This window comes from Scyliorhinus torazame, chromosome 17 (assembly GCF_047496885.1).
Source record: "Scyliorhinus torazame isolate Kashiwa2021f chromosome 17, sScyTor2.1, whole genome shotgun sequence".
NCBI lineage: Eukaryota > Metazoa > Chordata > Chondrichthyes > Carcharhiniformes > Scyliorhinidae > Scyliorhinus > Scyliorhinus torazame.
In genome coordinates this window covers 3,264,758-3,277,803 of record NC_092723.1, presented here as the reverse complement: position 1 = coordinate 3,277,803, position 13,046 = coordinate 3,264,758, and the positions used below count along the sequence as shown (strand labels likewise).

The window sequence follows — 13,046 nt, the reverse complement described above, 5'->3', positions numbered from 1 at the left end:
AACACACCATTGTGTGCAGTTTTGGTCTCCTTCTCTGTTCTTGCTCTCGAGGGAGCGCAGCGAAGGTTTACCAGACTGATTCCAGGGATGGCGGGACTGACGTATGAGGAGAGATTGACTAGGTGGGGATTGTTCTCGCTGGAGTTCAGAAGAATGAGGGGAGATCTCATAGAGATTTATAAAATTCTAACAGGACTGGACAGGGTAGATGCAGGGAAGATGTTCCCAATGATGGGGGTGTCCAGAACCAGGGGCGAGATTCTCCGACCCCCCGCCGGATCGGAGAATTGCCGGGGTCTGGCGTGAATCCCGCACCTGCCAATTGCCGAATTCTCCGGCACCGGAGATTCGGCGGGAGCGGGAATCGCGCCACGCCGGTTGGCGGACCCCCCCCCCCCCCCCCGCTGCTAGAATGCCTGTCCCGCCAGCGTGGATTAAACCACCTACCTTACCGGCGGGACAAGGCGGCGTGGGCAGGCTCCGCGGTCCTTGGGGGGGTGCGGGGCGATCTGGCCCCGGGGGGTGCCCCCACGGAGGCCTGGCCCGCGATCCGGGCCCACCGATCCGCGGGCGGGCCTGTGCCGTGGGGGCACTCTTTTCCTTCCACCTTCGCCACGGTCTCCAGCATGGCGGAGGCGGAAGAGACTCCCTCCGCTGCGCATGCGCGGGGATGCTGTGAGCGGCCGCTATCGCTCCCGCGCATGCGCCGCCCGGGGATGTCATTTCCGCGCCAGCTGGCGGGGCAACAAAGGCCTTTCCCGCCAGCTGGCGGGGCGGAAATCAGTCCGGCGCGGGCCTAGCCCCTCAAGGTGAGGGCTCGGCCGGTCAAGATGCGGAGGATTCCGCACCTTTGGAGTGGCGGGATGCCGGACTGATTTGCGCTGTTTTGGCGCTGGTCGGCGGACATCGCGCCGATTATGGAGAATTTCGCCCCAGGGGCGCGATTCTCCGACCCCCCCACTGGGTCGGAGAATCTCCGGGGGCTGGCGTGAATTCCGCCCCAGCAATGTCGCAAATTCTCCGCCACCGGATATTCGGCAGGGGCGGGAATCGCGCCGCGCCAGTCGGCGGGAATCCCCCGGCGATTCTCCGGTCCGCGATGGGCCGAAGTCCCGCCGCTGTCAACCCACGCCAGCCGGCGTGGATTGAACCACCTTTGGGACAGCGGGACACGACGGCGTGAGCGAGCTCCAGAATCCTGGGGGGGCGCGGGGCGATCTGGCCCCGGGGGGTGCCCCCACGGAGGCCTGGCCCGCGATCCGGGCCCACCGATCCGCGGGCGGGCCTGTGCCGTGGGGGCACTCTTTTCCTTCCACCTTCGCCACGGTCTCCAGCATGGCGGAGGCGGAAGAGACTCCCTCCGCTGCGCATGCGCGGGGATGCTGTGAGCGGCCGCTATCGCTCCCGCGCATGCGCCGCCCGGGGATGTCATTTCCGCGCCAGCTGGCGGGGCAACAAAGGCCTTTCCCGCCAGCTGGCGGGGCGGAAATCAGTCCGGCGCGGGCCTAGCCCCTCAAGGTGAGGGCTCGGCCGGTCAAGATGCGGAGGATTCCGCACCTTTGGAGTGGCGGGATGCCGGACTGATTTGCGCTGTTTTGGCGCTGGTCGGCGGACATCGCGCCGATTATGGAGAATTTCGCCCCAGGGGCGCGATTCTCCGACCCCCCCACTGGGTCGGAGAATCTCCGGGGGCTGGCGTGAATTCCGCCCCAGCAATGTCGCAAATTCTCCGCCACCGGATATTCGGCAGGGGCGGGAATCGCGCCGCGCCAGTCGGCGGGAATCCCCCGGCGATTCTCCGGTCCGCGATGGGCCGAAGTCCCGCCGCTGTCAACCCACGCCAGCCGGCGTGGATTGAACCACCTTTGGGACAGCGGGACACGACGGCGTGAGCGAGCTCCAGAATCCTGGGGGGGCGCGGGGCGATCTGGCCCCGGGGGGTGCCCCCACGGAGGCCTGGCCCGCGATCCGGGCCCACCGATCCGCGGGCGGGCCTGTGCCGTGGGGGCACTCTTTTCCTTCCACCTTCGCCACGGTCTCCAGCATGGCGGAGGCGGAAGAGACTCCCTCCGCTGCGCATGCGCGGGGATGCTGTGAGCGGCCGCTATCGCTCCCGCGCATGCGCCGCCCGGGGATGTCATTTCCGCGCCAGCTGGCGGGGCAACAAAGGCCTTTCCCGCCAGCTGGCGGGGCGGAAATCAGTCCGGCGCGGGCCTAGCCCCTCAAGGTGAGGGCTCGGCCGGTCAAGATGCGGAGGATTCCGCACCTTTGGAGTGGCGGGATGCCGGACTGATTTGCGCTGTTTTGGCGCTGGTCGGCGGACATCGCGCCGATTATGGAGAATTTCGCCCCAGGGGCGCGATTCTCCGACCCCCCCACTGGGTCGGAGAATCTCCGGGGGCCGGCGTGAATTCCGCCCCAGCAATGTCGCAAATTCTCCGCCACCGGATATTCGGCGGGGGCGGGAATCGCGCCGCGCCAGTCGGCGGGAATCCCCCGGCGATTCTCCGGTCCGCGATGGGCCGAAGTCCCGCCGCTGTCAACCCACGCCAGCCGGCGTGGATTGAACCACCTTTGGGACAGCGGGACACGACGGCGTGAGCGAGCTCCAGAATCCTGGGGGGGCGCGGGGCGATCTGGCCCCGGGGGGTGCCCCCACGGTGGCCTGGCCCGCGATCGGGGCCCACCGATCCGCGGGCTTGCCTGTGCCGTGGGGGCACTCTTTCCCTTCCACCTTCGCCACGATCTCCACCATGGCGGAGGCGGAAGAGACCCCCCCACACTGCGCATGCGCGGGGATGCTGTGAGCGGCCGCTGATGCTCCCGCGCATGTGCCGCCCGGCAAAGTCAATTCCGCGCCAGCTGGCGGGGCGCGAAAGGCCTTTCCCACCAGCTGGTGGGGCGGAAATCAATCCACCGTGGGCCTAGCCCCTCAAGGTTAGGGCTCGGCCCCTCAAGATGCGGAGACTTCCGCACCTTTGGGGCGGCGCGATGCTGGAGTGATTCGCGCTGTTTTTGGCGCCGGTCGGCGGACATTGCGCCGATATCGGAGAATCCCGCTCCTGGGGTCAAAGTCTGAGGATTCAGGGTAAACCATTTCGGACAGAGATAAGGAGACATTTCTTCACACAGAATGGTGAGCCTGTGGAATTCATTGCTGCAGGAAGTAGTTGATGCTAAAACTTTGAATATATTCAAGAGGCGGCTGGATACAGCACTTGGGGAGAATGGGACCAAAGGCTATGGGGAGAAAGCAGGATTGGGCTATTGGGTTGGATGATCAGCCATGATGGTGATGAATGGCGGAGCAGGCTCGAAGGGCCAAAAGGCCTCCTCCTGCTCCTATCTTCTATGTATGCTGTGGATTTTGAAAGAGTTCTCATTGATTCATTTACAATTTTCATTCCAGAAAGAGATAACCTTAAAATATTTTTTAAATGTCTTGAACCAGATAAAACCTTTTCACTAATTCGCTCGCCCTCTCAGGTTCACCACCATGGCGTCGAGCAGGAAGAACCGTTCAATATTCATTAATTCAACGATTGAATTACTTCGGAAGCATAATTTTGATGGTTTAAATTTAGACTGGAAATATCCCGCGTCGAGAGGAAGTCCAGCCGAAGACAAAGAGAGGTACACTGTTTTGATTGCGGTGAGTAAAGCAACTTTGAAATACTTTCTGCCGTTAACTTCATTTGCACTGACTTTTCTAGGTTATAGTTCCAAGGGAAAAGCAATCCTCAGGAGCGTTTCCCTGCAAGCATTCTTCATATGAGAGGTTTGTTGTGGGAAGACAAATGATTAGGATTTATTAACAATCTATTTGGACAATTAGCACTAATTCTCAGGGATTTTGAATCTATTTAGTGCAGTTCAGAATATTAAAGCAATTTTCATAAAGATGCCAGATGATGTGGCATCTACAGCAGTCGATATCAGGGTGATATAAGTCGATATCAGGGTGATATAAGTCGATATCAGGGTGATATAAGTCGATATCAGGGTGATATAAGTCGATATCAGGGTGATATAAGTCGATATCAGGGTGATATAAGTCGATATCAGGGTGATATAAGTCGATATCAGGGTGATATAAGTCGATATCAGGGTGATATAAGTCGATATCAGGGTGATATAAGTCGATATCAGGGTGATATAAGTCGATATCAGGGTGATATAAGTCGATATCAGGGTGATATAAGTCGATATCAGGGTGATATAAGTCGATATAAGGGTGATATAAGTCGATATCAGGGTGATATAAGTCGATATCAGGGTGATATAAGTCGATATCAGGGTGATATAAGTCGATATCAGGGTGATATAAGTCGATATCAGGGTGATATAAGTCTATATAAGGGTGATATAAGTCGATATAAGGGTGATATAAGTCGATATCAGGGTGATATAAGTCGATATAAGGGTGATATAAGTCGATATAAGGGTGATATAAGTCTATATAAGGGTGATATAAGTCGATATAAGGGTGATGCAATATGTTCCTGTTAACCCAGATTTCAGGGATCTTAAACAGTTGATCTAAGACACAATCTACGGCAGTCAGCATAAAGATTAACAAACATGTTTTTCAAACACCACCTAAGGCCCAGACACATCTATGGGGTCTGGCACTAAGTAGGGAGGTTAGGGAGGGTGATGGAGAGAGTGAATGTTTCAGGTGTTGGATGGTGGGGTGGTCAAGAGGGATATTTTGTCCTGGGTGGTGTTGAGCTTCTTAAGTGCTGTTGGAGTTGCACTCAGACAAGTGACAAACATTCCATTTCATATGTTGTGTTTCTTGTAGATGGTCCACAAGCTTTAGGGAGTCAGGAGGTGAGTTATTCGCCACAAGATTCCTAGCCTCAGATCTGCTCTTGTAACTGTAGTATTTATTTTTCCTCCATTTCAGTTTCTGGTCAATGGTCCCCACTTCAGTCCTTATGATGCAGGGACAAGGGGGCGGCTTGTGGCGCAGTGGTTAGCACTGGGACTATGGTGCTGAGGACCCGGGTTCGAATCCCGGCCCTGGGTCACTGTCTGTGTGGAGTTTTCACATTGTCCCCGCGTCTGTGTGGGTTTCACTTCACAACCCAAAGATGTGCTGGTTAGGTGGATTGGCTGCGCTAAATTGCCCCTTAATTGGAACAAAAATAATTAAGTACCCCAAATTTATATTTTAAAAAATGATGGAGGGAAGTACATTGATCCATCAGAATTTGGGCCTAGGACTCAATACCGAGGAACCCCTACAGTGAAGTGCTTGGCCTGTGTTGACTGGTCTCCAAAGACCACAGGCATCTTTCTTTGTACTAGGTATGAGAATAGTAGAGTTTTCCCCGATTCCCACCGACTTCAATTTTGCTAGAATTCCTTGATGCCACATTTGGAGAAAAGCTGCAATGATGTCAGGGAGAGTCAGTCTCGCTCTCTCATCTTTGGAGTAAAGTTCAAATTTTAGTCAACAAGATTATTTTGTCCAAGTGAAATCAGAAACATTGCATTTTGATAGACTTGGAGGAAGACGGTGAGGTAATGGCAATGTCACTCAACGAGTAATGCAGAAACTCTGGGAACAGAGATTCAAATCCCACTGAGGCAGCTAGTGGAATTGAAATTAAATTAACAAATAATTCTGGAACTGAAAACTAACCTCAGAATTGGTGACCGTGCGATTGCGGTAAAAATCAAACAATTTCAGTCATGCCCGCATCACATGAAAAGCGTAAATATCCAGCTGTCCAATGGCATGATTGGTGATGTCATAACGATTACATTTCCCCTCCAATGAAGGAGTTTAGCTTGTTATCTAGTTCAGGATCCAATATAATTGATCCTAAAGGGAGCAGCATATCTCTCATGTGGTTCTCACCATTGATACAGTGTACAAATCACGGCCAGGATTCTCTAAAAACACGGCTAAGTGTTGACGCCACGTAAACAGCAGAGTGTTTCACGCCGGCGTCAATCAGCCTCCTGGTCCAGCGATTCTGTAGCCCACAGGGGTCCAGCCGGAGTGCTCTGCGCTGTACCAGCTGCCGTATGCGGCCCTGCAATGCTCGCCGCGGGACCGTGCCTGCACGCAGCGGGCAGTCGGGGGTCCGCACAAGTGCGCATCGGCCGCTTCTGCACAGGCGCCACGCAACATAGTGCAGCCACACAAAGGGCCGGCGGGGAAGAAGGTAGCCCCCCCCCCCAGATCGCGCGCACCCGCCGATCGGTGGCCCCCGAGCGCGCGCCTCGCCGTCGTGGAGGCCCACCCCCCCGGAGACTGATCCCCCGCTGTTGCTCGTTTTAGCCTTAGTCTAATTGCTTTTGTTCTGTCACCTTTGCTCTTGAGTCGACAGGTATCTTTCTGATACCGCCACGTGGTTCAAGTCCAAGTAATGATCAATAATCCAACACACCGCTTAGTAAGATTTAAATCAACGCACATTTATTATATACAGTAATCAATACTTATACATTAATTCTACTTCTAAGCTATTTCCTACAACTAACAGGCCAATACTTAACTTTGGAAACGGCCCACCAGGTCAGGGAAACGAATGGCCTTTCGAATGGGTTCTGAGCCTGCGGGATTCAAAGCTGGTACAAGTCGCTAGTCAGGAGCGCCTATCTCATAGCGAGCGTTGGAGTAAGACTTACTATTTCTCGCGGCTGTTGCAGAGGGTCAGCAGAAGGGTCTCGAAGGGTGCGGAGAGGAGAAGAAGGGAAGAAGGGTGCAGCCGGGAGAAGAAGGGTAAAGAAGGGTCGATTTGAACTTGGCCCCTATTCTTACCGTCCCCAGGGGCTTCCCGCCTCTCGGGGCGGACCTTGTACCTGGTTCCAAGTGATTGGACTGGGTCCCAATCACTTGGTTCGATTTTCTCCAATGCTGGAGCGATTCCTTGATCGAGGGGCGGTCGTTTACCTCTCTTTGTGTCAGCTCCTGCTGGCGCCGAAAAGTCTGGGTCGGCTTTGTGTTACTAATTTGTAGCATATTGTTCCCGGGATTGCTACTTACTATGCAGGTGGCTGGGGTGTTGTGATGTTGATGGCTGCAGGTATCGGTCTGGACTGACTTCCCCAGAGGCGAATACACTGTTTTACCTGCAGCTGTCTGTTTGAGTCCTGTTGGCTGATTTTCCCATCAGCCTCTTCCGTTCACCATTTTAAATCGGGGTTTGGACATTCTAATCGGGACTCAGCCATTTTAAGCGGCTACATTCTCTCTTTGTGATCCTAACGCAAAGCGTGAACGATCACATCATGTTTGTTACTCTCCATTCCCTGACCGGGGGGACACACCTCCTACATGGCTTCTGCACTGACCATAGCTATGCACAAACATTTTAACTCACAATTCTAAGGGCGCTATGTCAGACAGGGACATGCATTACAAAATAACAAACTTGGAACCTCTAATTTATCCTTAATATACTACCCTCGCTAAACATTCCATTATCTTACCTTCCTCAATTATACAACAAAATCACAGTCTTTCCTGGCTTGGCAGTCAAGCTCAGGATCATACAATTTTTTTTTTTGCTCATGAAAATGTTTTTTACATCTCTTTATTTACAACAACAACAATAAACGCAGGTGAATGCACTTTATTATTTTATTATAGATCGCGGGGGTCGGGGGTCTGGTCGTAACCGAATATAGGGAATCTGATCCTATATACCGGGGTTCGAGCGCGGTACGCTCTCCTTCTCCATTTCCGTAGGCGCATAGTCTGCACTACACAGCAGAGTATCGGCAACACTAACAGTGCTTCGATCACGTAGGACAGGGAGTACCAGGTTATGAACCTGGCACACCAGGAAGATGCAGTGTCGCTGGTGACTGGGCTCTGGGTACTGCAGGGCAGTGAAACATTAACGGCAGGGAGGTTTGAAGTCATGGGGTTCGCGGTCACGCGCAACCAAATGTCCAAAACCAAAATGTTGATCACGATGAAGGAAGTCCTCATGGCTGTCCTCTTTCCTTCTCTTTCTTCTTTTCTCTTTTTTTTTCCGATCCTCGAGCTTCTGGAGTACTGTAGAAACAAGCAAAGTGTCTGTAACTATCTTTGTTTAATATCCGGTATGCTAGTGTGTCTGTCCTTTGGTGCCAATTATTCCCTTTATAATTGGTCACTATGTGTGACTCCCTCATTTTTTTTCAAAACCAGATTTTTAGGACACGGCACACTTCCCAATGACGGACCAGTGCTGAGTTAACATCCCAATGTTCCAGGATGTAAATAGCAGATGGCAGCAACCTAAAGGTTACCTAAACAAACAAAAATGTTTTGAAATGAAAAATGTCAAAATGAGGTGCGTATGGGCCGCGACGGGTAAGAGATGGATGGAGTCCCCGGGTAGGACGGCTACCAATGCCGTATCTACCCTACCCGAGCGTGATTGACCAGCGGGGGGTCCTCAGGCAGGGCGGGTCTCACGCCGTTTCTCCACTGCCTGAGCAACCGACAAGAACGGGCAAAAATGTAGTCATCGTGGTGGGGCTGCTGTAGTGGTTCTATCCCTCGAACCAGAAGGGCAGTTACGATCGGGCGTCCGATACCCGAACAAGTATCAGCTGAAAAGCTAGTTCCTCTGAACAAGCGTGTGGTCTCTTGACCAGTGTCTGCAGACAAGCTAATTCCGCTGAACAAGCGTCTGGCAGCGGTGGGTCTCTGAGGGCAAGTCCTCAGAAGTTTCAGGAGAATTGGCGTGTGGCAGTGAGACAAAATTCTCCTGTCGGACATACAACATTAAACAAACTTACTAACAACATAAAACATTCTGCAGGTTCCATCAGGAAGGACAACACTTTTCCCAAGCGGTTCTTTTAAAATATCATGTGGACACCTCAGTTCTCGGTTGCAAACAGGGTCGTAAAGGGGTTGGCGGCTTGGGAGTCAGAACCCTTTTCCCGGGTGCCAAACTCTGGAGTGGATTAGGGCTGAAAGGGCTGCATGGTGTGAGTTGGGGTTGCTCTCGTCGTTGCGGACAAGTCTGTAGGAGTTGTCGCGGTGCCAATAATTGGTGTCTAGTTGTGTGGGTACAAAATCGGGGTCATCCGTGTGGTTCGGTGGTGGGGTTTATTTAGAAAAGTGATCAGGCAGGGGTCACTTGGATCGTAGTCGGAGTCGCTGGGTGTGGGTCCAGTTGTATGAGGATAGTAGGGAGGCGTGCTGTGGCTATCGTCCGAGTCACAGTCGCTGTCTCTGCTGCTGCAGTCTGTGGGCGTTCCGGGGCGGAGTGTAGATTTCGGGGCTGGAGTCAAGGTCGAGTCCGTGGCTGGGCTGGACGTGGCGGGGGTTGGTCGGGTTACGTTGGCTGTGGGTGGGGTGTGGTCTGCTGCGTCGAGCATGACGTGGTGGGCGTGGTTCGACTGTGTTCCATAAGCCTTTAACTGGTTTATATGAAACCACGCAGTCTTACCATTGGGGTACTTTATTTTGTAAACGGATGGGCTTACTTTGTCCGCAATAGAATACGGACCCGAGTATTTAGGTAACAGGAATGTGCTGGGGTTATATATAGACAGCATCACTTGCTGGCCGATATCATACTCCTTTGCATGCACGGCCTTATCGAAACAAGCCTTGCTCTGTTTCTTTTTGGTGCCCAATTTTACTGCGGCTGCTAACTGAGCCGTTTTAACATTCGCAACTAATTGCTCCACGGCTTTCTCGTGGGTGAGGGCCGTCACTTCGGGGCTGGTCAGGTCTAAACCTAACAAGTATTCTGTCCCTTTCATGGGGCGTCGGGTCATGAGGGTGTGTGGGGTGTAACCTGTGGAGGTGGAAACAGTGTTACGCAAAAACATCAGCGCAAAGTGGAGGACAGAATCCCAATTGGTGTTGTTCTGCTGGACCATTTTTCTGAGGGTGGTTTTTAGGGTCCGATTCATTCGCTCCACGATATCACTCGACTGAGGGTGGTATGCAGTGTGGAATTTTTGGGTGATGCCAAATATCGTGAGGACGTTCTGCATGACACGTCCCGTAAAATGGGAGCCTTGGTCCGATTCAATACTGCGGGGGAGTCCTCATCTTGTAAAGATGTGGTGGGTTAGAGTCTTGACTGTGGTTTTTGGAGTGTTTGTGCGGGCTGGAAATGTTTCCACGCATTTTGTAAAAGTGTCTATGACCACAAGTACATATTTATAGCCATTCCTGCAAGGGGGCAATGGACCTATAAAATCAATCTGGAGGTTAGTCCAGGGGCCGTTAACGGGTCGGGTGTGGCTGAGTTGGGCCTTTTTGGCATATCTGTCGGGGTTATTCTGCGCACAGATAAGATAATTTTCTATGTAATGGCTTACATCTTCCTTTAAATTTGGCCACCAACAAAGCTGTTTGAGGTGGGCTGTAGTGGGATCGATTCCCTGATGTCCATGACCGTCATGGAACAAATAAATCAATTGGTTCCTGTCCTGTTCAGGAACCACATAAAGGGTGTCCTTTAACACCACACCGTCATGTGTGGTCAGTGTGTTTCTGAACCTCTCGTAGGAGGCTGGAAACTTCCCTTTCACAATCTCCTTGAGATTGGTGTCCTGCTTCTGGGCCTCTACTAGATCCTCGATTCTAGTCTGTGTGACCTGAACTGCACTCACTGGCACGCTTCCGGGGGGTTTCCAAAAATACCCATATCTGGATCCTGCCTTAGCCAGTGCGTCGGCTTTTACATTTCCGGGGGGGAGGAACGATGGTGGCTGCGGACTTTTATGATCCCAAAAGTCCTGTTCTGGGCTTTCTCTAAAATATGGCGGAGCAATGGGGCTGAGGGGAGGGGTTTCCCATCTGCGGAAACAAATCCTCTTGTTTCCCACAGGGGCAGAAATTCTGTAAGTCTGTTACAGACATAGAGGCTGTCCGAGTATATGTCTGCTGGGCTGGGGAAGGAATCTGGGTGCTCAACGATGTACGCGATGGCCGCGAGCTCTGCTGCCTGCGCGCCTAAGTGTCCGGGTAGTTTCAACGCTATTTCCTTGAGGGTGCGTCCCTGCGCGTCCTCAACATAGATCCCGCAACCTGTTATGCACTTCCCATCTAAGATTGTGGAAGATCCATCCACATAAATCTTAAGGGGCTCACACGTGACCGTGTGCGGGGGGCTCTGAGATGAATTTCCTATCTTTCTGGGGGGGTTTTAGCGATAAAGGGGCCTGTGTTATGGTGTGGAGAGATGATCTCACATTCATGGGGGGTTCCGGGGTATTGTATATTGTCCGCGAAGTATGTGTGAGTCTTTGTCTGTTTCACTGTGATGCCCGTCCCTGCAATAGAAGGGTCCATCAGGCCGCTCTTATTTGACTGACGGTAACGTCCTTGAGTCGTCCGTCCAGTAAAAGTTGGGTGGGGGTGTGCTCGGTCAAGATGGTGATGGGGTTCAGTCCGGTAATGTATGAAAAGTACTGGACTGCCCAGAAAACTGCGAGCAGGTGCCTCTCACAGGCTGAGAATCCCTGCTCCACAGCATCTAAAATTCGGGAAGCATAAGCCACGGGTCTTAGCTGGTCGTGCCGTTCCTGCAGGAGCACGGCTGAAAGGGTACGGTCTGTGGTCGCTACCTCTATTGCGTAAGGGGAAAGCGGGTCTGGAACTTGTAGTGCGGGGGCGGCTATGAGTGCCTGTTTTAAAGAGTCCACATTATCCGTATGCTGCGGAAGCCATTCCCAGGGGGCTGCCTTTCTTTAGGAGGTCCGAGAGGGGCGCTGCCTTGCTGGCGAAACCGTCAATGTGGTTTCGGCAGTAGCCAACCAGTCCTAAAAGCGACCGGAGGGCTGAAACGTTCTGGGGAAGGGGCAATTTAGCGATCGAGTCAATTCTTTTATGCTCGATCTCGCGTTTACCGTGCGTGATAATTGTTCCCAAATATACCACTTTTTCTTCCAAAATCTGGGCCTTTTTGGGGTTGACTTTACAACCAATTGAATGTAACAATTCCAGGAGTTCGGACAGAAGCTCAATGTGCTCTTCCTTGGTGTCTGTCTGCAGTAGTAGGTCGTCTACATACTGTACCAGACATTCGGGGCGAGAGAATTTTGCTAGTCCATTTGCCAGCTGTCGGTGGAAAATGGAGGGGGAGTTGTGGAATCCTTGTGGAAGGTATGTCCATGTGTACTGCTGTGCTTTAAAGGTGAAGGCAAATTTGTACTGGCACGCCTTTGCCAATGGAATGGACCAGAACCCATTACTGATGTCCAAAACCGTGAAGTAGCGGGAATTGAGTCCCTGCTTGAGCATGGTCACGGGACTTGTTGCTACGATGGGGGCTTCTGCGGGGGTGACTTTGTTGAGCTCCCGATAATCAATGGTCAGTCGCCATGATCCATCGGGCTTTCTCACTGGCCAAATCGGGGCATTATTAGTGGAGGCTACTGATCTAAGTACGTCCTGCTCTAATAAGGGACGTCATTCTCCGCCGGCGGGAGTCTCCGTTCTGCCGGCGCCCGGGGGTTTCCCGACAGCGTGGGGCTGCCCCACAATGGGAAACCCCATTGACCGGCCGGTGTTACGGAGACTCCCGCCGGCCGGTCGGCGCAGAAATGTGGCGGGGCGGGTAGGAGAATTTCGCCCAAGCTCTCTGTTACTTTTAAGGGGCGAGATTCTCCGACCCCCCACCGGGTCGGAGAATCGCCGTGGGCCGTCGTGAATTCCGCCCCCGCCGCCCGCCGAATTCTCCGAAGGGAGAAAAGTCGGCGGGGCGTCAATCGCGCCGCACGCCTCGGAAAATAGCACGGGTGGGCGCGAGGCAATGGATTTCGAGGCTGCCGATATTCTCCCGTCTGGATGGGCCGAAGTGCGTAAATCAAACCACCTTTCAATCGGCGGCAACCAGCGCTCAAGGTTGACGCCGACCAGCGTGGAGGTGGGTGACGGCCGGGGGGGTTGGCCGCTGGAGAGGTGATGGCGTGGCCGCAGTCTGAATGTGTGGGGGAGAGGTGTGTGTAGGGTTGTGTGTGTGTGCGACGGGGGGGGGGGGTGGTTAGAGTAGGCTGGGCTCCGGGGGAGTGTCGGGACGGGAGGATGACTGCCAGGGAGGGGGACGGGGGGACGGAGGGGTCCG

General features: G+C 53.4%; 1 protein-coding gene across 2 annotated transcripts in view; it reads left to right on the top strand.

Moving 5' to 3' along the window:
• LOC140393632 (acidic mammalian chitinase-like) overlaps positions 1-13,046 on the top strand; it is a 64,373-nt gene that overhangs the window by 20,464 nt on the left and 30,863 nt on the right. For both annotated transcript variants that reach the window (XM_072479907.1, XM_072479908.1), the window contains one exon: positions 3,487-3,652. In XM_072479907.1, coding sequence (XP_072336008.1) covers positions 3,487-3,652 — 166 coding nt within the window. The remainder of the gene's footprint in view (positions 1-3,486; positions 3,653-13,046) is intronic.